Genomic DNA, 25,205 nt, shown 5'->3' on the forward strand with positions numbered 1-25,205 from the left:
GGTTGGGAGTCCGCCTGCCGATGCAGGGGACACGGCTTCGTGCCCCGGTCTGGGAGGATCCCTCGTGCCACGGAGCGGCTGGTCCCGTGAGCCGTGGCCGCTGAGCCTGCGCGTCCGGAGCCTGTGCTCCGCAAGCGGTGAGAGGCCCGCGTACCGCAAAAAAAATAAAAAACAAAAAAACTTCAGCAGTTGGTTATGAGAATGGTTGATCTTACTAGCTTTTATAGAAATACTTGCAAGGAAACCAGAGACCATCACCACCAAATTCACCTCTGGGTTCACTGCTTTCAGAAAATGTAACAAAGATAAAAAGCAGTATTAAAATATATTTGGCATGACACACGTGTTAAAAAAAATCAAATCAAATGCAGTTGAGGTCTTAGTTAAAATTAAAAAAAAAATGAAAACTTCACGGTTCCTTCGAGGAAGAGTCAATATACAAACTAAGCCTGAAAATATCTTGTTTGTAATAGTGCCTTGGTTATGAAAGTTTTGTACAACAAGAATCTCGCTTAAGGGTCACTTATTGTTTATGAATGCTAAGACATTCATATCAACAAGTCTTTTTGGAAAAATACTTTTTCAATTCTTGAATTCAGTTAAAAGGCATCAGAAGCCTGGAGGAAAAGGGGTCAAGGTAGGTATAAAACTGAAGGAGAATTTAAGTAATCTTACAAGTCAAAGCCCTTTCTTTTTACTTATTGATCCACAACAGAGAAATACAGATCACTTCATCTCTGGGAATAAAAATCTAACAAAATTTCAGTAATCCCAAATCATAAGGATTTATTATATGAGTTTTTTTATATCAGCTATTCTTAATTATCTCACTAATGAAAACAATGTAGTTAATCTAAAACCTGTTCACTGAATACAATTCATCAACATTTTTTGGCAGTAGATTTACCTTACTAATTATGATTTGCTTGCTTTGTCATTATTAAAATTAAACAGCAAAAGAAGTATGCTTGGATATAAGAGAAAACTGGTCAGAGATCTGCTATTACAAAATCAAGGCTGTTAATGTTACTAATTTGAACAGTCAATACCCAAAGACATCTTTACACTTTGAAATACATATTTTCCCCCCAAGTTTAATTAAAAAGGCATTCTACCCCTGTGTCAAAAACAAAAACCCAACACTGGTAAACTTCAAAGTTTATTACCTTAAATTCTTAGTGAAATTTTGCTGTAACAGTATTTTTGCTTAAAGTAAGAGGACCATCAGTTGGGCTAACAAATGTTTTGTTATCCCATGATTTTCACTGTAACTTAATTTCATGTGAATCATAACTGTTTGCCTTAGAATAAACATTTTATTATAGTTTTCTCTCTAGCATAAGTTCATATACAGTGTAAAATGCCCTTTCCCCCCAAATCTTATACATTTATGAGAATCAATTTCCAAGTATGAGAAAATCTAATGCTGAAGAGTTGTTCAACGACATGTGAATATTTAGCACATTCTTCAGCGTTTCAAAATGGCATGGCATATGTATATCAAATTATTCTGTACAGAGGACTCTTGGATCATGAACAGTCCCCTTTGCCACCCCAATCTCTTTTATTAAAAGAGGAAAACCCCAGATACATTTACAGAGCATTCAAGCATTTGTAAAAACCACTGTGGAAAACAAAAGACATAATTCTTGTCCTTTTACGAGTTATGTAATGAACCATTGTAATTTCCATGGACTCTAAAATCTTTAACATATTTACTGAAAAGCCTGACAAACTGTTAAGAAAGGTGTGCAGCTGTCAGGAAAAAAGTTATTCCACCTAAGGTGAAATATTCTCTTGTATTTAAGACACTTTTAAAGAAATTAATTGTACAAATTACTCAGTGTCAAGTTCAACTATAATCAAAAAGATACCACACTGGAGCACCAAAGAAGGCAGGATGCTTTGTCCAGACTTGAATGTGTTAACATGAAGTTTATGTGCTACATAAAACCTTTCTGGAGTTAAAAAGAAAAACTCATTGGCTAGCCTTGTTAACAAGAAATGGAAAACTATTTTTCAAAAATTATCGTTAAAAGATTGTAAGATGGAAGGGATGGAGTCACCGCGGGCGCCGTATACATACAATCAAGGGAGTGTCTACACAGAAAAGAGTGGTGTTCAAATCCTGAAGCAAATGTCCCTGAGGCTTACACATTTATTACTGCGAATTAGTTCAGCCGACAGCATGTGGGAAAAGGGGTGTGTGTGGATAGGCGGCCAACACCTTAGAGACCTCTCCCTGTCGAGAAGTCGTGACAGCAAAATCACTTCCTGAGGAAGGAGGAGCAAAAGGGAAGTTAAGAGGCCACCCTGACCAGGAAGTGACTGGCCCTAAGCTAGCCCCAATCATAGCTAAAGATGGGGGGATGGGGTGAGCCCCAGCAGCTAAAGGCGGTAAAATAACTGCTTCTTGATACGTCGCGACATCATCATCGCCCCCTCTCTTAAATACAAAAAAGAGTCCACAGTCACGATTCAATAAGGTAAAGTCTCTTCTCTCGCAGGAAGGCCACTGGGCTGTGCGTCAGGCCCGGGGGGAAAAGAGAGTTGAGGAATGGGGAACTGGGGCCACCGTGAGGCAGAGGAAAGCCCCTCAAGAGGGAAGCATCCCGACTGCGGAGAGCGTATGCCAGCAAAGGCCAAGACGCTTCTTTCTTCTGGGGGTACTGCCGGGGTTCCCACCGCAGCCGGGTCGGGGCCCCGTTCCCTGTCCCGGGAAGAGGTAAAAAAGAGAGGCGGACCCCTTACCTTCTCCTCATCCGACACCCGATCCTCGAAGTCGGCCATCTTGGGCTGCTCTGGCCCAGCCCGGCCCTGGCGCGAGGCAGGCCGGGAAGGAGGCCGAATGATGGAATCACAGCGAAGGCCGTCTGAAGGATCCGCCCGGAAACGCCGACCGCTAGGGCGCCATGTCAGTTACGGGCGTGGGTCATGGGCCCGGGCGCCGACGCCCCAGTAAGTCGGCGTGACTTAAATGATTTTAAGTCTAATATTTTTCTCACTGAGTTACATTAATTTCCCCATTCATCTATGGGACGTTGGGAGCGTGCTTCGGCTGGTATTGGCGCCCGAGCTCCGGCCGACCAAATTGCAGTCGCTACTCCTGTAGATTTTCCCAGTACCAGTGCTCTCCATGGCAGCCGAGTCCAAAGGGCTAAGTGCTGCTCCGACTCTGGAACGGTCGGTGGCTTTTTCAACCCCAGGAATGGTGTGGAAGGTGACCCTCACGCGTATGGAGGTTAAAACACTTCACTCCGGGTCACATCTCAGCCCAGTTCCTCCAGAATAGGTGCCGCTATCCGCCCCTTCCCTCCCTCGGAAGGAATAGGTAGCCCCAGTCCTTGGGCGCTCCTCCACCTTCCAAATCTTCTCGGTCCCCGTTCCCTGGGACTCTCAGCCTTCACAGAGGCCAACTTCAGGTCCGCCACTATCCCAGGATTCCCGACTCCCGGTTTCCTGCCCTTCTCCCCTCCCAACTCCCGGCGCCACCGGGAGCGGCAAGATGGCGGACGGTGACGGCTTAGGTGAAGCAACGGCAACTGCGGCGTCTCCTCCTGCTCCTGCTCCCGGCCTGAGCCCGCCGCTGGGCTGGAGGGAGCGGCTGCGGGCCGGGCTGGCGGGCACTGGGGCCTCGCTGTGGTTCGTGGCGGGGCTGGGGCTGCTTTACGCTCTGAGGGTCCCGCTGAGGCTGTGTGAGAATTTGGCAGCGGGTGAGAGGCCCAGAGCTCCCGAGGGACGGGCGGGCGTGGGGGATTGGGGGGCAGGAGAGGTGCCGGGGGCAAGGGCCAAAGGGCAGAGATTTTCAGTATCACTGGAGGGCTTCGCAGAATGAGTCGGTGTGTGCGACCGAGTGAGTTCTTTTTCTCTTGGGCCGCTACTCCGCAGCTGATTGCCAAACCTGAGCTGCAACTACCGGCTCCTCCCTAAAGCTCTTAAGGTCCGCCCTCTCCCTTCTGTCCTCGTTTACCCGAGGAGAAGCCACCTGATAAAATGTAAGCTTCAGGTGGTAGGGCAGATGAGAGCATTTTCAGACTTGAATGCAGAATTTATACACACCTTTTGATTCTCTTGCCACTCAGCTGAGAGAACCCACACCCAGACAATAAAAATCTGAAAGAAACCAACACGATCTTAGCCAGCCATTCTCATGTTTTAAAATAGTTTTGTCAGGAAATAGTTTTCGTGATATTTTTGTCCGTTCTCTGTTTTAGGCTTTATCTTGAGTAATAAAATAGAACAGTACAGGAAGTAAAGAGAAAGAGAGCCACAAACAGCAGTGGGTTCTTTCCTTAGTTCCTTCTTTCAACATTTGTAGAGAGCTTGCTGTGTAGTGTAGGCTGAAGTTACAAAGACGTATAAGAGGTGATGATTCCCTTGGATTCTGCAAATATTATTCTTTAGCTGTAGCCAGGACAGAGTGGATGGGAGCCAGGGCCTCTTACCATGTCATTACAAATTGGTAACCTCAGATTAAAATGGAAGTATTTCTGTTATGGGATCTTTATGACTATCAGTACTGTGTTTTATTTTCCTGTAACAAGAGAAGGCAACTGTCCCCTTTTCTATTCCGTGAAATGACATGAAAGACTGTGAGATAATGTTCTGAAATGTTTTGGACATTTTAAGAACATAGTATGTAAATTCAGATGCAACTAACACACTAAAATACGCTAGATAAATTGGCCTTCCTAGACTGTTTGAAAAGCTAATTTGGTGTTTCTGTTACAGGTTAATGAAGTGACTACTAATGGTTTGTATGCTCAGTGAAATGTTATTCATTGAGTTTATCATTTTTTTTTTTTACATATTAACTAGATACACCATTTAGATGAGAGTCAATGACTTTACAGATTTTTGTTTCTTTCTAAAACCCAAAGTATTTATGAGACAATTATTTGAAGTGAAGAATGTGGTCCAGGTTTTCAGTGAATCAGGTTTAGGAAGCTCTTAGTTTGCTATTCTTTTTGGGTTATTTTGCCTCTGTAGCTGACATACCAAATACACACACTGTTTCCTTCCCTCTAATTTGAAACACTGGTTTGTATCTCACCAAAATAATTAGGAAGTAGTTTTAATCCTCCTTTGTAACAGTATATTTGTTCATATTATCCTTATGGAATTGCAAAAGTTCTTGTCTAAATTATGATATTCCTGGTTTTATTCTCAACAGCAAGCTAAATGATCTCATTTTGATTTGCTTATTTAACAAATCAGCAGTGTAAAATCCTACCCTTACATATGTGAAGACATTTTAAAGATGTGATACAATGAAAATTTAAAGTAGCTTTTTAAAAATTACAATTTTCTCAAATGAATCTCATATTAGATATTAATACTACTTGTGTCCCTCCACTCATAAAGACACCTGCATATTTGTAACTTGGGTACTTATTTTTTTTAACTTTGATTTTTTTATTCTTTTTGGCAGTGACAGTATTTTTAAATTCATTGACGCCCAAATTCTATGTGGCACTTACAGGGACATCTTCTTTGATATCAGGACTAATATTTGTAAGTAGTTTCCATTTCCTTCCTTCCATTTCCTTTGGTGTTTATCTAAAAATCAAATCTCTTTAAATAGTTATTATAATAATTAAAAATACTTATAGATCAGCCTTCTCAAAATTTTCCACATTCTCAAAATGTGAAAAAATATTTTAAAAAACACTGCAACTTTCTCTCCACTTTTAGAGATTGATAGTATTCATTTGTGTATAAAAGACTGTTTATTGTATGTTGGGGGGTGTAGTGGGAGGTGGGTTGTGATGTAAATGCTTGCAGGCTCGGCTTAGTAACAAAAATGAGTAAAATTGGCAGAGTGTAAAAATTGAAATTTTTATTTACTTTGAAGACTGGGTAATCTGGACAGTACATGCTCCTTCTAGAAAAGGCTAAAGCTAATTGTTGCCATGTAGACTTGCAGACCAGTATTACCAGGACCAGGTCTTCCAATTTTTTCAGACGATTTCAAGAGAACCTGGATATAAAGTTTTTATATAAAATCTTCCAATACTTTAATGTCGGCAACATCGGGCAGACTAAAAATTTATCTGTCTTGAATTAGGCTTATAGGCTGCCAGTTACCTTCTCTAGAGTGTTTAAGAGCAGAGTTTGTGAGACAGGCTAACCATCGCTTTAGTTGTATGACTTCAAGAAAGTGAATTAACTTTTCTAAAGCTCCAATTTCCTCATCTGTACACTGGAGATAATAATAGTATCAACTTGGAAATTCCTTGGTGGTCTAGTGGTTTGGGACTCAACTCAATTAATTTTTTAAAAAATTAATTAATTAGGGCTTCCCTGCTGGCGCAGTGGTTGAGAGTCCGCCTGCCGATGCAGGGGACGCGGGTTCGTGCCCCGGTCCGGGAGGATCCCGCGTGCCGCGGAGCGGCTGGGCCTGCGTGTCTGGAGCCTGTGCTCTGAAGCGGGAGAGGCCGCAGCGGGGAGAGGCCCGCGTACCGCAAGAAAAAAAAAAAAAAATTAATTTTTGGCTGCATTGAGTCTTCGTTACTGCGTGCAGGTTTTCTCTAGTTGTGGTAAGTGCGGGCTACTCTTCATTGCGGTGCACAGGCTTCTCATTTCAGTGGTTTCTCTTGTTGTGGAGCACAGGCTCTAGGGCAGCACACGGGCTTGTGGCTGTGGCTCGTAGGTTCTAGAGTGCAGGCTAAGTAGTTGTGGCGCAGGGGCTCAATTGCTTCTCAGCGTGTGGGATCTTCCCGGACCAGGGCTTGAACCTGTGTCTCCTGCGTTGGCAGGAGGATTCTCAACCACCGAGCCACCAGGGAAGCCCCAAAGGACTCCACACTTTCACTGCCGAGGCCCGGGTTGTATCCCTGGTCAGGGAATTAAGATCCCATGAGCCACCCGGTGTAGCCAAAAAAAAAAAAAAAAAAAAAAAAAAAAAATCAACTTAATAGTTATGAGGATTAAATGAGATAGTGTGTGTGAAAGCTTGCAGCAACATGACATACACTAATGAATTTTGGCCACGTTATTCTAAGAAGTGCCACAATAAAGAAACCTGTTTAATTCAGCTTTCCCTTGCTTTATTTAACCAAGCTATCATTTGTATTTTAAAAATATTTTTTAAATTTTTATAATCTTTATTAACATCCCTGGGAACTGGTGTTTCATAGTATAAACTTTGGAAAAATACTGCTACAGATAAAAATCTTAGGAAGTATTATGGCATGCATGGCCAATGAAATTTTTCTGTATTTTTTTCTCATCTCTAGGTGGTGCTCTATAACTATAGTAGAAATGTAAAAATAATAGCATTTATATTGGAGTGGTTTTTTGTTTTGTTTTGTTTTTTTAAATAGGGACGAACACTTGACCATTTTGTTGAAGTGAAATACCAGATGAGAAAGCAATTTTTCTCTTGACTTAAAAAAAATTATTGAGGAATTCTGGGTGAAAACTGTTATTAAAAGCCTCAAAATTTATTGATTTATAAAGCCTACTCATAATTTAGCATATTTTGTCATAGCATATAAAAATCTAAATAAAGAAGATAAACTATCTTTAAACAGCTGATGTAGTAGAAAGAGCATTGGTCTTGGAACCAGCAGATGTAGTTTTGAGTCTTGACTCTGCCATTTACTATCTGATAACTTTGGGCAAGTCACATGAATTCTGAGTCCTAATTTCCTCATTTATAAGGAGGGGAGAAAACTTACATTTATATAATATATAACTTACATATGTAATATGTAAAAGTGTTTAAAATTTGTTGTTACTTTTTTTAAACCAACATTTTAAATTTACAAAACTTAAGAATTCAAGTAACATTTTAAAGGTTAAACTGTGTCATTCCCCTTGAAATATTGATGAGTTTTTATTAGCAAAGTTTATTTATAATTTCTTTTACCACCTGAAATGAGAAAGCTAGTTGTGCTGCTTGTGTTATTTCTACCTGAAGAGGTAATGTGCTTGGAAGCTGAAGAATAGCAACAAAGCCAGTTGTTTAACTAATTATTACGAGTAAAAAGATTACTCTGAAAGGAGAATAAAAGAGCCAATGGGAGTGCATAACATAGCTTTCTGTTCTGTGGAATCAGGAAAAGTTCCCTAGGACATGTCATTTAAGCTCAGACCCAAAGGAGCCAGCAAAGGGAGTTGAAAAGGCTGGAGTATCCGAATATGAAACATTCTGCTCATTCAACACAGAGAGCTGCTTTTGATTCCTCTTCTTATAACAATGATAAACCATGGAAACAGAAAGAAAGGAATATCCTGATTTTTAAATGGTTCAATATGGGAATCAACTTGACTCTTAACCTACATTAATAATACTGCCAAATACTGGAGTAATACTTTGTTGTTTAAAAGCACTTACAATTCTTGTTAACCATATTTACTAGATAGGACATTGAGGCTCTGAGAGGTTAGAAGTTAACTTCCCCAAAACACACAGCTAATATATGGCTGAATTGGGAGTCAAATGTAGGCATTCTAACCCTAGTCTAGTGGTTAATCCACCATGCTAGTTGTTTCAAAATTGTTTTTCTTTTAATTATGCTACAGATAGACTAAAATGACATTATAATGTAAGTTACATTATTTATAGCTTAAACACTTCTTACTGTTTTTTTTTTTTTTTTTTTTTTGCCCGCGCCGTGTGGCATGTGGGATGTGGGATCTTAGTTCCCTGACCAGGGATCAAACCCGTGTCCCCTGCATTGGGAGCACGGAGTCTTATCCGCTGGACCACCAGGGAAGTCCCTCTTACTGTTTTTTTAATGCTTTATTTACAGACGTATTCTAGTGTTGCCTAAGCTTGTCTGAATTTCATTACAAAGTTGTAAAAAGGCATTTTACCTTGGCTTGGCATGTGTTATCAGGGAATCTTGTGTTTGGCTTATTTTTTGGAAGGAGGGCACATTTCAAATGCTGAATTAAACAGGAACATCTTGAGAGAATGTTTTGATTTGAGGTCATATATCTGCTGATTAATTCTATTTTAAGTGAAAGATGTTTTCTGTTTGTCACAGATATTTGAATGGTGGTACTTCCATAAGCATGGCACATCTTTTATTGAGCAAGTATCTGTAAGCCATTTGCGACCACTGATGGGAGGAACAGAAGGCAGCATTTCAGAGCCAGGTTCTCCTTCCAGCAGCAGAGAAAGTGAAACCAGCAGACAGAATTTGTCAGGTGACTACTACTGACTTAATGTGTGTTCAAAGCTGTATTGTTAAGATTGTGTTTGGCTGTGGCAGATAGAAAACTCATAACAGTAGAGAGCAGTTTGTCTTTCCTTTAAATATAGGTAATCCATGGCTGATATGGAGAGCAATGATTATCAGAGACCTAGACTCCTTCTATTTTGTTTGCGACCATCTCCAATGCAGTTTTTCCTTGTGGTTCCAGACAGTTCCTCTGGCTTCAGCCATCATGTCCACAGTCTAGTCATCAGGAAGGAGAATAAGCCAGGAGAAGACGCTTTCCCCACCCCCCACCCCACAGCAACCAAGGACACTTCCGAGCAGCGTCATATACTATTTCAACTTACTTTCTACTGGTCAGATCTTTGTCATATAAACAGAACTAGCTGTAAGGGAGGCTAGAAATTGTAATCATTTTCTCAGTGTATATATGCACAGGTGATAAGGGGATCTTATTACTGATAAAGGAGAGAACAAAGACAATTAGCCATCTCTGCCAAGAGAGCAAAGTTAGGAAAAATAGCTTTTCTTCTCAGTATATTTACAAAGACATCAAAATCTGTTATTCTTGTATGGATAATCTGTTGTCATACATAAACTGTAGACTATTCCTCTATATGTATCTAGTAATTATGCAATTAGGAAAGTAAAATATTTGAAGCCAGATAGAAATCACATTTTTGGATTATTGTTTCTTTCATTTGGTATAGGTTATAATCATACAGTTAACTCATACAAATGAGTTAATTCTGCAGAATGTCATAATGTCTCATTTGTTCAGTAAGCCTAACCACTAGGGTTATATTAATTTAGTAGAAAAATACTACCTGAGTGCAGTTGCTGGCACTTTTTAGGTGTGATCAGGGAAAGTCTGTAAGAAAGAACTCTCTAAACTGAGCCCTAAAGCTTGAGTGGGGGACTTCCCCGGTGGCGTAGTGGTTAAGAATCTGCCTGCCAATGCAGGGGACGCGGGTTTGAGCCCTGGTCCGGGAAGATCCCACATGCCGTGGAGCAACAAAGCCTGTGAACCACAACTACTGAGCCTGTGCTCTAGAGCCTGGAAGCCACAACTATTGAGCCCTCGCACCACAACTACTGAAGCCTGCGCACCTAGAGCCCATGCTCCGCAGCTAGAGAAGCCACCACAATGAGAAGCCCATACACCGCAACGAAGAGTAGCCTCCACTCACCACAACTAGAGAAAGCCCACGTGAAGCAACGAAGACCCAATGCAGCCATAAATAAGTAAATAAATAAAAAAAAAAAGCTTGAGTGGGTGTTGACCAGGATTAGTAGGGATGAGGTTGGCAGCCATTCAGGAGTACGGGAAGGAATAATGGTAATTTTCTCTGCCCTACTCCTTTCTCCCCTTTCATGAAATAATTACAGAACTCTTAAGAATAAGGCATATTAAGATGAATATGAGGGACTTCCCTAGAGGTCCAGTGGTAAAGAATCCACCATACAGTGCAGGGGACACGGGTTCGATCCCTGGTCAGGGAACTAAGATCCTACATGCTACGGGGCAACTAAGACTGCGTGCCACAACTACTGAGCTTGCGCGCCTCAACTAGAACCTGCATGCTGCAAACTACAGAGCTCACGCTCTGGAACCCGCATGCCACAACTACAGAGCCCATGTGCCCTGGAGCCTGTGCACCACAACTAAAGAGAAAACCCGCATGCTGCAACTAGAGAGAAGCCCGCACACCACAACGAAGATCCTGCGTGCTGCAACTAAGACCCCATGCAGCCAAAAATTAAATAAATAAATCAATAAACAAATAATAAATCTTAAAAAAAAGGTGAATATGACATAGATGTGTCCCCAAGAAGCTCAGAGTCCAGTATGTAAATAATTATAACGATAATGCATTATACAGTCTTATTCCCTATTGTGAGATTGAGTATACCATTGCATAATGAAAGTGAAGATAACCTTAAGAACATTCCAGCTTAGTATAGGATACAGACATATAAATAAGTGATGGCAAAAGATACAAAAGATACTTTTATATAGTGTATGGAAGATACTATGGTGATGAAAAGAGGGAATGGTCAGTTATTCTTGGAAGGAAGGCCACAAAATGTTTCACAGAAGAGATGCATGAATTGACCTCAGAAGTGAGTCACAGTTCTCCTTTGGTTCCACTTTCTCTCCCTGGGTAGCTGCATCTCCTTCTATAGTATTATCATCCACAGACATATGTATTGGGAGAACCAATGTTAACTTTCTGTCCCCAAGCTCTCTTTTATGTTCTAGACCCACATTTCTAACTCTTTGCTAGAAATCTCCACCTTTGATGGCCCTAAGCAACCCTAAACTCATTCTGTCCAAAGTGAAACTGCTAATTATCTTCTTTTAATAGGTACCTTCCATAATCCTAAAATCTATTAATTTCCAAAATAGAAACCTTTGAGTTGTTTTAGATTATATCTCTTTTATTTCCCCTTCCTTCTCCAGACTATTGACCCTCATCGTATGCTATTGATTCCCCTCAAAAATTACCTTGACTCTATTTTACCTTCTTTTTCAACATTCAGTGTCCCATATGTAGGCCTTAGATATCTCTTTCCTGGACTATTGCTGTATACCCTAACTGGTTTCCCTGCCTATGATACTTCTCCTTTTAGTACATTCTCTCCCCTTACTATGTAAAAAAGTGTTTCTCAAATTTTTTAGATTCCGGAATCGTTTATACTCCTAAAAATTATTGAGGACCTCAAGAGCTTTTGTTTATATATTGATTATGTCCCCAATATTTACCATATTAGAAATTAAAACAGAAATTAAAAAAATATTTATTTGTTATTTTTAAAATAACAGGAAACCCATTGCATGTTAACATAGTTCTATGAACTGAACTGTGTCTCTCCCCCACCTCAAATTCATATGTTGAAGCTGTAACCTCTAATGTAACTATATTTGGAGGCAGGACTTTTAGGAGACAATTAAGGTTAAATGAGGTTGTAAGGGTGGGGTTCTAATGTGATAGGATTGGTAGCCTTAGGAGAAGAAGAGAGATTAATTTCTTTCTCCACTATGGGAGGAGACATGTAAGGACACAGGAAGAAGGCAGCCATCTGTAAGCCAGGAAGAGAGCTCTTACCAGAACCTAACCATGTTGGCACCCTGATTTCAGACTTCCAGACTTCAGAACTGTGAGAAAATAAATTTCTGTTGTTTAAGTCACCCAATCTATGGTATTTAGTTATGGCAGCCTGAACTAATACACATATCATGAAAAATAATTATATTTTCCAAAACGAGAAAATTTTAATCAGAAGACTGCCATTTCTTTACATTTATTTAAATCTCTTTAATATCTAGCTTAATAAAAAATTGCTTATTCTCATATCTGCTTCTGCATTGTTGTGAAATGTTGTTTTGCTTGACATCTATGAAGAAAATCTGTTCTCACACAGATATGTAGTTGCAAAAGGGAAAAGTATTTTAATAACCTTTCAGAAGGTTGTGGATATTCATTTTCAATACAACACCAAAATTTACTGAGGTACTTTCTTAAAGTTTAGTTGCAATGTGGAATCTGAAGCTATATCAGTTAACTTGCCATGTTCTGTACATTAAAATCCCTTGGTGTCCCATTTTGAATGGGTCTTTCACTTATGAATAATTTTATAAATCATGCATTGGCCATTTGGAAAATACTCGTTCCCTGAGTTATACGTGTCTTCCAAATATTGAAATATTGTATAATTTTTTAAAATGACGTTTGTTAATATCACCACTAATCTCACAGGAAAGCCTTTAAGTTGAGAAATTGTCAAGCTCATGGTAACTGATACAAGTTTTTCAAAATTCTAGTATGTACTTGAAAGCTCAAGTTTTATCATTGGCAGCAAATGCTACTTTTTCTTCCTTGAATTTGACAGATTCACTTTGTTCAACTTTGAGAAAATATTTGCCAGGTATCTGTCTGAATAATCATAAATTTGTCTGTTAGTGACTCTTCCAAGTAAAAGTGAGATTCCATGAAAAAAAAAAAAAGGTCAGTCCAGCTCAAAAAACAATTGCTTATACTGGAGACAACCATCATATTTGGTTGCCTTGTTTACTGGAGTGGGGGTTGAGGAATCCAATGACCACTACTTTAAAGTACCAGCAGTTTTACCAACCTTTGAGTTGTACCATTAGCCCAACTTTGCAGGACTGGGACTAGTGTGAGGTTAAGTCAGGTGCTTGGGGCACAAAATTTAAGGACGCCCTTACTCTCAGGGTTGGGTTCAAATCAACAAGTTAAAAAGGCAAACAATGTCTTAGCATTTATTATGAAACGAGTTGTTACTTTGCAGTTCCATGAATGATACTTTGAGAACTGCTGATCTAACCAAAGTCTTGATATTTGTTATTTTTCTGTTTATAAACCTTTGATGGCTTCTGATTGACTAAGGATAATGTCTAAACTCTTTACATGGTATGTAAGCCCCTTCATCAATTTCCCCCAGTCTATTTTCTAGCCTCATTTACAGCTCTCCCTCTCACCTTCTACCATGTACTCTAACCTAAGTATGCTGTGTGGTTTTCTCATACTTCTCTGCTTAGAATGTTCTTCATCTGGCAACCTTCTACTTATTTTTACAGTGGTTCAAGTTTAAATGTCACAACCTTTCTAAAGTCTCCCCTAATTTCTCCAGAGCAAACTTAATCACTTCCTTTTTTTCTCTTGGAACAAAATATATCTCTATCATAGCACTTATCACACAGTGTAGGTGATAGTTTACATAACTAATTCTCATGCTACACTTAATTCAGTTAAGTTAGTTCCAAATGCTGTGGTTCCAGAAGTACAAAATGAGCAAAGTTTTTTTTGAGCACAGGTTCCAGACGCGCAGGCTCAGTGGCCATGGCTCATGGGCCCAGCCGCTCCGCGGCATGTGGGATCTTCCCAGACTGGGGCACGAACCCGTGTCCCCTGCATCGGCATGCAGACTCTCAACCACTGCACCACCAGGGAAGCCCCTGAGCAAAGTTTTAAAAGCTTATATTTTAAAGGAGAAACTGAAAACTAGATAGTCACATTGTAATATGGTAAGTGTGGTACTTGAATTGTGAACCAAATGCTATGGAGACAGAAATAAGGGAATGACTAGATTTGGTTGTACACTGCATGACAGCAGGGTGGTCCATGCCTTATTCATCTTTGTGCTATATGTGGCTAGCACTGTACTTAGCATACAGTGACTATACATGTTGACCAAATTAAGATTTAACTACATTTGATTAAACTGTCTTATTTTCCCCCTTTTTCTCTTTGTTTTTTAGAATGCAAGGTATGGAGAAATCCTCTAAATCTTTTCAGAGGAGCAGAATATAGGAGGTATTACATTTTGCTTTCAGTATAATTATGGCATTGGTTTTAGAATAAAAGTATTATGGAAAAATTTATTTTTACAAATATATCACAGCTCTTCTGGTTGGAGATACTGATATAAGGTAAAATGATTAGCCCAAGGTTTAATTGGCAGCATCTTGACTATATTTACTTTTATAATCATGAGAAACATTGCTTCAAACCATATGTTTGTGATGTAAGTATACATTTGGCTCTTGGTTTATGGCAGAAAGCCTTTTCAAAGAATTCATGAGATAGAGAAAAAATTGCAAATGTCAGCATATTCCTGTGCACATGTGCTCAATTGCAAACTTTATTTGACGATTCACTAGAAAATATCAATCTGAATGTGAATATAAATTTCATTTGTGCAACAGTACAGAGCATAATACTTTTATACTGTATTTCGTATTGCCATTCCCTAGCTACACTATTGTGTCCATTTCTCTTCTGGTTTTTATTCTAAATGAGAAAACGACTTTTGAAAAACTTATGACCAAAGATACTTTACTTTTGTTTTGGAAAGGGCTGTGTTTTACCTGGAGGTAGACTGGGGCATGTTATTTAATTCATTGAACAAGAAACAGTTTATGTCTACTATGTATTGGCACTATGCAAAATGATGGGGATACAAAATAATTTAGCAGTAATCCCTGTGTGTAAGTACTTGATAGTGTAGGACAGTCACATCCTGGGAAGCCAAAGCTAGGCTTTTATGATAGATGCCATTAGCTTATATTAAGGGATTCTGCAAGAAACAGGTCCTTGAACTTCTCACTGTGTTTATTAAAAAGTTTTTAGGCTATTCTTGTTATCTTATAGTATCTACTTCATGAAAATCTTAAAGAGAAATTTCTTATCTTAGTATAACGAACTCTTAATGCTTTTTTTGAATGATTAGTTTGTCTTAATGTAAAAGTCTAAATTGCACTGGTAATCATTGTGGTTCTAGGAAGCTTGGAATCATATCGTAGCCAACCTTTAGCAAGTGTATAGAACTCTTTGGTATGAGCCATTTTATGGCTCAATCCTTGTTTTACTTTACTGAGTCTTTTAAAATTTACTGCTAATTTAAGTTATTGATACTGTGCATGTGTTTTTTAGCTGCTTTAAATCATTTTGGGATTAATGTAGATCGTTCATTTTTTTTATGATTTTAGAAAGTATACCAAACTTTGTTAAATGAACAAGGATTTGCTTTTTCCTTTTTCTTCATGATAATTTCTCCTAAAATAGCTAAAAACTTTAAATAGAAACTTTAAAGGCAACTTATACAATTAAATAACTTAAAATCTTTGATCATGTATATAAATAACACAATGTGCTTTTATTTTTATTTTTATTTTTTTTGCGGTACGCGGGCCTCTCACTGTTGTGGCCTCTCCCGTTGCGGAGCACAGGCTCCGGACGTGCAGGCTCAGCGGCCATGGCTCACGGGCCCAGCCACTCCGAGGCATGTGGGATCTTCCCAGACTGGGGCACGAACCCGTGTCCCCTGCATCGGCAGGCGGACTCTCAACCACTGCACCACCAGGGAAGCCCACAATGTGCTTTTAAAATGCTTTTTCTGATTATAAAATATACACATATTCATTGTTGAAAGTTGGAAAATAAAAAGATGTATGAGAAAGAAAGTAAAAAATCACCTTTTTCTACCACTAAGTAATAACTGCTATTAGTATTTCCATCCAGTCTCTCTTCTATACGCATATATAGAAACAAAACTTGAACATCATAATATATAAAATTCATTATGTGTGAATTTACCACAGAATTTCTTCAAAACATGAATTTCTTCAAAAACATGATTTTTAATAGTTGTACTGTATTCTATTATATGGAGGTACCATACATACTGCTCCCCTATCCAGGTCACAGGTTATATTTAACTGTTAACGTTTACTCTAGAGGGATAGCTTTATATATAAATCTTTAGCCACATATATGATTATTTCCTTAGGGTTGATTTGTAGCACTGGAATTACTGAATCAAAAGGTGTGAACAGTTTTTTTCCCCCCTTTAAGTTTTTCTTTTAATGGTGGAAAATTTCAAAAATAAACAAAAGTAGAGAGAGTGGTATAATGGAATTCCATATACCCATCATCTAACTAGGTGTTATTTTTAAGGCTCTTGATAGATATTATCTAATTGATTTCTGGAAAAAGAAATGTAAATACCAATTTATATTTGTAACAGCAATATGTGTGAGTCCCATCTCACCCCTGACAATATATATTTGCCAATTTTATAGTTGAATAGTCAAAATTAGTTATTTTAATTTGCTATTTGTTAATTACCAATGAGATTGGATATTTTAAAATGTATTTATTAGACAGTTTGTTACCTGCTATTAATAATTGAGGGTTTTAGGGGGAAATGAAAGGTAAAATTTCTAATTTAGTAAAATCTGAAAGAAGTTTTTTTTTTGCTTTTATGCTTTGAAAACCCTTTATCATCTTGACATCTAGTAAAAAATCACTTGTGTTTTTTTCTAGTTTCTTTGTAGTTTTACTTTTAATACTTAATTCTAATTCACTGAGAATTTATTTAAGTATACTTAAAAAAGTATATATTTAAGTCAAATTGTTTTATCTTCAAATTCAATTTTGAAGCACTGTTTGTTGAATAATCTACTTTTTCCGTTTTGGTTTTTGATGTTTTATTATTGTACTCTGAGTAGTTTGGATAGGTTATCTCTTTTGCTTTATTGATTATAATAAGCTTTTGAAACATCCTGAAATAAGATTTGTAGCAGTATATTTTTGAATTTTAAAAAGTATCTGTTGTAGCAGACAGATGCTCTCTCATGTTCAATTTACATATTTTATTGTGTTTTGGTAAAGATACACTTGGGTGACTGGTAAAGAGCCACTTACATACTATGACATGAATTTGTCAGCTCAGGACCATCAGACCTTTTTCACCTGTGACACGGACTTTTTACGTCCTTCAGACACAGGTATGTGTCATAATCTGTTCTTGGGGTAAACAGTAGTCATAAAAATTATTTTTAAAGTTTTTTAGAGTTATTTATTATACAAAGTTATTTGGCTTGGAGTTTGCATCATTGATAAGAAACCCAGATTAAATTGAAACTAATTATGATTGTAAACTAGGTTATCGTACTTTTTTGTCTTTTATAAGATGAAATTTAAATTCTTTATAGAATTTAAAGTATTTTACAAAAATTAATTAAATTGCTTCTTTTATTACTTAGAAAACCTTTCAGATCGAATACAGCAATTGCTTATACAGAGAACAGTGTACCCAGTTTTGGTTGGGGAAGTTAACACCTATAATTACACATTAAAAAAAAAAAATAAGGCAAAGTTAAACATTGGGGCACAGCATGTAGAGAAAAATGGGGTATATTTTATTCCAGTCATAAGTCAGAGATGCATATAAAGTGGTGGAAGATCATAGAAATGTCTGTGTTTAGTTCTCTCTAATCTTCTCTGTAGAAGTGAGTATAGAAACTCTTAAATGTTTGGCTTAAAGACAGGGATCTTTATCACAACTATTTCGACTGCCTTCTCCTACCTTATCTATGCTTCTACTTTTATCCTTCAAAATTAAAAGTCTCATTCTCTGGGAAGGCTTCCCTGATCTCTGCAATTCTACAGTACTTAGTCAAAACCTCACTTTTATAATAATTTTAGTTAATTTATTCAACTGTAAACACTTACTTGTTGGTTTATCATGTTGTTTTAATGTTTGTCCTCCCTAATAATGTGTGAAACTGTGGAAATTAGGGACTATACTTGTCATCTTTGAATCCTTATCATCTAGAACACTGCCTGATATACTGTAAATATTAATATTTATTCTTTGATGGAAATATGAATGAATGAATAGCCTTGGTGTCACAGATGTCTTAAGCAATTTCAGTAATAATAGCTAACACTTGTATAACACTTATTATGCGCCAAGCACTGTTCTAAGCAATTTATATAAAGATACTAATTTAATCTTCCCAATCACTTCATGAGATAGGTACTATTATCAGCCACATTTTAAATGTAAAGGAACTGAGGCAAAGGGGAGACAAGTAACATTTCCTAAATCACCTGGCTAATAAATGAAAAAGCTGGGTTTCAAGCTCAAGTTTAGCTCTTAACCACTATACTATTACTGCTTCTACTCATCACATTGATAGGCAGAAGAAAATCACCAACAGTTACGGTCTGAAAAACAGCCAGTTTTCCAACATTGAAGTGAGTTCATTGTGCTATATCTCTGCTGTATTAAATTATTCAGCATCTGTAGTAGCAGGAAACCCAAGGATCTTTGGTATGGTTACATAAAATGGTTTAATTGCAAATCAGAGAAAAAGGAATTGCTGTATGTTTATGTGCTTAATGTTTACATTAATGGCAAAAGTATAATGTTAAGGAAATAACAGCAGTGGAAAATCAGTATTGTACGTTAACTATGAGGACTGAGGTGACTGTGGATATTAAGGCTTCACCTCCCTCTCATGGGCAGAATTGCAAACCTTGGCAGGCTTTTCAAGTAGCAGCCATGGCTATCCACTAAAGCTGTGGTCTTAAAACATTTTTGTTCACATAGCTCCTAAAAGAATTTTGAAAAACTATGTATCCCTTCACACATTTTTAACTTGACATCATAAGGTTAAATAATTGCAAAGAATGTAATTTTTAACATATTATAAATATAGACATTTAAAAATAACACTAAAATACTCTATATTTGAATGTATTTCAAGGAATCTAATGACTTGATATCCACCATGATCCATTGAAAAGTACATGAACAAATACTCTAACAGCAGTAAATTTTATATAAGTACTTTTTCTTGTTGAACTCATATCCATTCCACACCTCTGTATGATTTTATTATAATATAATTATTTTATATTTGAGAGTTTTTTAATCACACTTAAATACTTTTCCACAATAAAGTTTTTGTATAATTTTTTTTAAATTTAAGTTTCTTTTGATCATAAAGTTCTAAATGGAATCATGTACTTTATATTTTTGTCAAATCCTTCAAGCTACATATTTGGCTCTTCCAACTTTGGAAAGAGTCCTCCATATAACTTAATTGGCTGGGTGAGTTCTCATTTTCCTTCCTGTCAACTAAATCAGACTTACTTTCTGACAGAGAAGTCTGACTTCATTTTTTAATTCAAATAAACATGTTAACATGCATCCCTATGACAACCATCTCTCTTCTGAATTCAGATTCTAAGATAGAAAGATAGATAAGTCTTAAAGCCTTGCCCGTGAGCTTATCACTTGGCCGAAACAAGATTCCACTGCCTTTATTATCCCTTACTAATGCTTTATTTGCCTTATTATGAGGATACCTTCCCTTAGGAGCAATGCATGCTTTGATAGTAAGGGGAGAAAGGGTGCTGATAAATGGAACTGATAAAAATTATCACTCCCTCCCCACTCTACAATATACTTGAATTCAGAAATTCCAGGGGCCAGAATACTCTATTTCTAATGCTGAGCTTCACTGTTAAGTAAGTAAATGGCACAAATCCCTATTATAGGTTCCTTGATTAAAAATGGTTCCTCCCAAACCCAAACTTTGAATTGTCCCTTGAGGCACATGGAGATCTTTACATTCTAGGGCAACTTACCTTGGAAAGATTCAGGATGGGTGAAAAGTAAGCTTTTCTTTTGTAAAGTAGGAAAAGGTAATATATCTTTAGGGGACGCACTGAGTCGGGGAGCATATGTTGGCTAGGAAAGGAAAACCAGCATGACAGACCAATCAGGTGAACATTCTTCAGGTAGATCAGTTATAGGAAAGAGTCATATATAGCTGAAGCTTTAGAAATTGATTCTCTTAAAACGGTGTGTCCCATTTTGGTCCTTGCAAAGTTTCATGTAGTACTTCTAGAGGTATGCATAATCCCAGTTAAAGACTGAACTAAACCTTATCCACAAATGATAATCCAGAAATGGACTGTTGGTTCCATATTGATCTTTTCAGATATTCACATAAAGATAATGATTTATGTCTATAGTTTTATATTAAAAAAAGATAAACGTGCCTATACGTGTGATGTGACAAATTTCTCTTGACTCTTGTCATCAGTAATTACTAAATTAGTAGATTTTTTTAAATAAATGTATTTATTTTATTTTCTTTATTTTTGGCTGCGCTGGGTCTTCATTGCTGCATGCAGGTTTTTCTCTAGTTGAGGAAAGCTGGGGCTACTCTTCATTGTGGTGCGTGGGCTTCTCATTGCGGTGGCTTCTGTTGTTGCAGAGCACAGGTTCTAGGCGCTCGGGCTTCAGTAGTTGTGGCTCGCAGGCTCTAGAGCACAGGCTCAGTAGTTGTGGTGCACAGGCCTCACGGCATGTGGGATCTTCCCGGAGCAGGTCTCGAACCCCTGTCCCCTGCATTGGCAGGCGGATTCTTAACCACTGAACCACCAGGGAAGCCCTAAGTTAGTAGATTTTTGTTGTTATTCTATTGATTTGTTTATTTAGGACAGTGAACAAACATATTCTCAGGGCCAGCCAGCAGTGTTTTTTTGGTTAATTTGCTTTCATGTTTTTGGTTTTTTTTTTCAACATTTAAAAAAATCAGGAGATTTAACATTAAACTCCAGATTTACAATTTTAAGTTGGGAAATATGGACCTGCATTTCCACTTGGCAGTAATTAGTTAGACCTGAGCTGTGACTCTCTTAGACAGTGCATGTGCTTTTAGTTCACTCATTTATGTTTTCTGCCTGGTCTCAAGGCATTTATATTTGTGACCCATGGTCTTGGATTGAATGGTAGTCTCTTCTGCTGTTTAGCCTATTAGAATAGTGTTTAACTTGAAAAATAGATAAATTTTTGATTGAATTGTTAAACTGCTTGTGTTATTTTTTAAGCATATCGAGTATTCTTAAAGAGGACAGTTGAATACTAAATGAGCATATTGCTTTAAGTTATTCCTAAACCTTGTTTTAGAAGGAAGTATATTCCTTCCTCTACTTTATTTCCCCTTTCCTCATTGGCTTAGAAATGCATTGGTTGTGAGGAATAATAAGGCTGGATAGAGCATTTGAAAACATGAGAATAAGAAAAAATGCTTAATGGTGGATTAGATGACCTTACTAGAAATAGAAGAAATGCCAATGCAAATGAGATGTTTTCATGTTTTAAATTAGCAAAGATTGATACTACTCAGTGTTGTTAAGGGAGTGAGGAAATAGTCACTCTCCTGCACTGCCTGAAAAAATGTAAATTAATACAGTCTCATTGAGAGGAGTTTGGATATATATATCCAAAATCTTTTAAAAGATGCATACAGGGCTTCCCTGGTGGTGCAGTGGTTGAGAGTCCACCTGCTGATGCAGGGGACACGGGTTCGTGCCCCGGTCCAGGAGGATCCCACATGCCACGGAGCAGCTGGGCCCGTGAGCCATGGCCTCTGAGCCTGCGTGTCTGGAGCCTGTGCTCCGCAACGGGAGAGGCCACAACAGTGAGAGGCCCACATCCCGCTAAATAAATAAATAAATAAATACATAGATAGATAGATAAATAAATAAATAAAAACCATCCATTCTTTGGTCAGGTTTGCAAAGATAGATGTTGAAAGATGGTTATCACAATATTTCTATATTAGCAAAAAATTAATTATCCATCAAAAGAGAACTGGTTAAATAAATTACTGTATTACTTAATATGCTAGAGTACCAAATAACCATTTAAACTGTTAATAAAGATTCAGTGTCAAAATTTAACCTGAAAATATCATGTAACTTATAGAAGAGAGCCTCATCATCAAAAATGGCAAGTCAAATATTATACTTGATTTTTATGTAATATTTTAATGTTTAAGCAAAATGTTATTCTTTACCTGGTTATTATCAAATGGGTGCTGACTTGCATCAATTTGTCAAGTTCAGGAAGCATTAGCTGTCAGCTAGCTGGTGACATGTTTGATGTGAGAAATGTATTTTTGTTACCCAAGTAGAATATATTGTCTCCTTTTCTAAGCCAAGACTAATATTTTGTTTCCAAAGGAAAACTCAAACATTTTCCACATTATTCTTTCTGGACAGTTGTAGGTTTTGTTCCAAAAGCAACATTCATAGATTCTCTGTTTTTCTTATCAAACTTGAAATAGGCCAGATAGTTTCATGGATCTACTTTGTTTAGTTTTTTTAAAAATTTTTATTTATTTATTTATTTGGCTGCGTCAGGTCGGGTCTTAGTTGCGGCACATGGGATCTTTGTTGCGGCACACAGGCTTCTCTCTAGTTGTGGTGCTCAGGTTCCAGAGTGTGCGGGTTCTCTAGTTGTAGCGTGTGGGCTCCAGAACGCGTGGGCTCAGTAGTTGCGGCGCAGGGGCTTAGTTGCCCTGCGGCATGTGGAATCTTATTTCCCTGACCAGGGGTCAAACCTGCATCCACTGCATTGGAAGGTGGATTCTTAACCACTGGACCACCAGGGAAGTCCCTGTTTGTTTAATTTTTAAGAAACTTTGCTTAGTGTGAAATTTTAATTTTAGTGCAGTAAATGACAGCAAAACTAATATTGTTATTCCAGAGATATCCTAATTCAGGCTTTTCTTGACTCTTAGTAGAGACTGACATTTTCCATAAATATACAATAGTCTAAGTTAATTCCTTTTTACCCCCCTTTTTATACAAAATGCAAATTCAAACATTCTTCATGGATTGAATCATTGATTAAAAAAATACTGTGTTTTTTAAGTTTTTTTGTATATTTTTAACAGTTCCATAGAACCTTTTCAAGAGGATAAAGGAACTAGAATAATTCATAGATTATAATCTGATATCAATTTTAATATGCATTTAGATATATAAACGTTCATGTATAATGACGTAATTAACTTGATTAAGTACCATCTATGTTATTATTCATATAAATCAGAGAAATAATATTTTAATTTCCACTTTATGTGAAGCTTCCAAATTTAATGTAAATTTCTCATGAGGTTAATGTGAGCCATCACCCCAATTTCTTATTTCTTATGTTTAAGAACATGTTATTTAAATCTTTGTTTACTCTTCTAACTCATTCTTCATACGTTTTGCATGAGATACTTTATGTTTACCATATCATCTACTTTTTGAAATGTTTTTCCTACAGTTATGCAGAAGGCATGGAGGGAAAGAAATCCTCCAGCTCGAATCAAAGCAGCCTATCAAGCTTTAGAATTAAACAATGAGTAAGTTTGAAATATATGGAAAATAAGTTTGTTTTGAAGGAAACCCAGGCAAGTGATTTTGTTTCCTTTTTTCTGTTCCTAAGATACTTGGAGTCATTAATAGTCCCCTTTCTCTTTTTGTATACTAAAGACAAAATTTGCAGTGTTCATTGACATTTGTATTTTGCTTCTGAAATTGTAAACTTATCTATGCTTTTGAATAGAAATTATGCTAGAAATACTTTATAAAAAGGAGAATGCTGATCTGATTGGTGATAATACTTGATAATTAAAGAGTACTAAAATACTTAAGCCACCTGTTTTAATTTTGTTTTTCATTTAAGTCATTTATTTAAAGCATTCATTCAGTCCTGAGAACTGTAGTTGCTAGTAGGATTGGAGGCATGGGAAGGGAATTCAAAATAAGTAAAACATGGCTTTAATTTAATTTTTTTTAATGTTAGCAGCTTTATTTTATTTATTTATTTATTTTTTGCGATACGCGGGCCTCTCACCATTGTGGCCTCTCCCGTTGTGGAGCACAGGCTCCGGATGCGCAGGCTTAGCAGCCATGGCTCACGGGCCTAGCCACTCCGCGGCATGTGGGATCTTCCCGGACCGGGGCATGAACCCGTGTCCCCTGTATCGGCAGGCAGACTCTGAACCACTGCGCCACCAGGGAAGCCATACAGCAGCTTTATTTTTTTATAGCTCCTTTTATCAACTTTATATTTTGAAAAAACAAAATGTAGAATCATAAGTGAACTTAGGGGCTTCCCTGGAGGCTCAGTGGTTAAGAATCTGCCTGCCAGTGCAGGGAACAGAGGTTTGAACCCTGGTCTGGGAAGATCCCACATGCCGTGGAGCAACTAAGCCCGTGTACCACAACTACTGAGCCTGTGCTTTAGAGCCCGCGAGCCACAACTACTGAAGCCTGCGTGCCACAACTACTAGAGCCTGTGCTCTTCAACAAGAGAAGCCACTGCAATGATAAGCCCATGCACCGCAATGAAGAGTAGCCCCCGCTCACCACAACTAGAGAAAGCCCGCGTGCAGCAACAAAGACCAAAGGCCGCCAAAAATAATAAATTAATTAAATAAATTTTAAAAAAATAAAAATAAGTGAACTTAATATTTAAATGGGACAGATCAATAAGTATTAATCTAATATTAAATAAGTGCCAAGAGTAAAAATATGGCTCCAGTTGGGATTAATCAAGGAATGCCTCCTGAATAATGTGAACTTAGCATTGTCCCTGTACCCCTTCTTACTCCCCTACCACAGATATACTAATCCTTATTAATAAGACTTACCCAAGGTGGAACAAAACTGGCAGTGTAGGGAACTCAACAAGCAGTGAATGAATTTTATTGAAACTCTGAAAGCTAATCAGAGTTTATTGCAACCTGGAGAATGCTTAATCAGTTTAAAAAAATAGCTGAATTTCTGTAAGAGAGCTTTGTGGTGTTTTAACTTAACACTGACCCCATCCTCCACTCCCTAGGTCAGTGGCAGCCTTGAAGACAAC

General features: G+C 37.6%; 2 protein-coding genes across 8 annotated transcripts in view; one reads left to right on the plus strand and one right to left on the minus strand.

The window, feature by feature from the left end:
• Positions 1–2,906, minus strand: part of CAPZA1 (capping actin protein of muscle Z-line subunit alpha 1) — a 47,539-nt gene extending 44,633 nt beyond the window's left edge. The window contains exon 1 of the mRNA XM_082648203.1: positions 2,752–2,906. Coding sequence (XP_082504329.1) covers positions 2,752–2,790 — 39 coding nt within the window. The 5' untranslated portion in view covers positions 2,791–2,906. The remainder of the gene's footprint in view (positions 1–2,751) is intronic.
• ST7L (suppression of tumorigenicity 7 like) overlaps positions 2,843–25,205 on the plus strand; it is a gene marked incomplete at its 3' end in the record, with an annotated part of 150,993 nt that continues 128,630 nt past the window's right edge. For 2 of the 7 annotated variants that reach the window (XM_082648134.1, XM_082648128.1), the window contains exons 1-6: positions 3,501–3,713; positions 5,432–5,514; positions 8,997–9,159; positions 14,455–14,509; positions 17,369–17,484; positions 23,619–23,697. In XM_082648134.1, coding sequence (XP_082504260.1) covers positions 3,506–3,713; positions 5,432–5,514; positions 8,997–9,159; positions 14,455–14,509; positions 17,369–17,484; positions 23,619–23,697 — 704 coding nt within the window. In that variant the 5' untranslated portion in view covers positions 3,501–3,505. Of the gene's footprint in view, positions 2,959–3,477; positions 3,714–5,431; positions 5,515–8,996; positions 9,160–14,454; positions 14,510–17,368; positions 17,485–23,618; positions 23,698–25,205 lie in introns of those variants that run through there. The other 5 variants (XM_082648129.1, XM_082648132.1, XM_082648133.1 and 2 more) reach the window with 5 other exon arrangements.

The sequence above is a fragment of the Grampus griseus genome (assembly GCF_964374135.1).
Source record: "Grampus griseus genome assembly, chromosome: 1".
Lineage (NCBI taxonomy): Eukaryota > Metazoa > Chordata > Mammalia > Artiodactyla > Delphinidae > Grampus > Grampus griseus.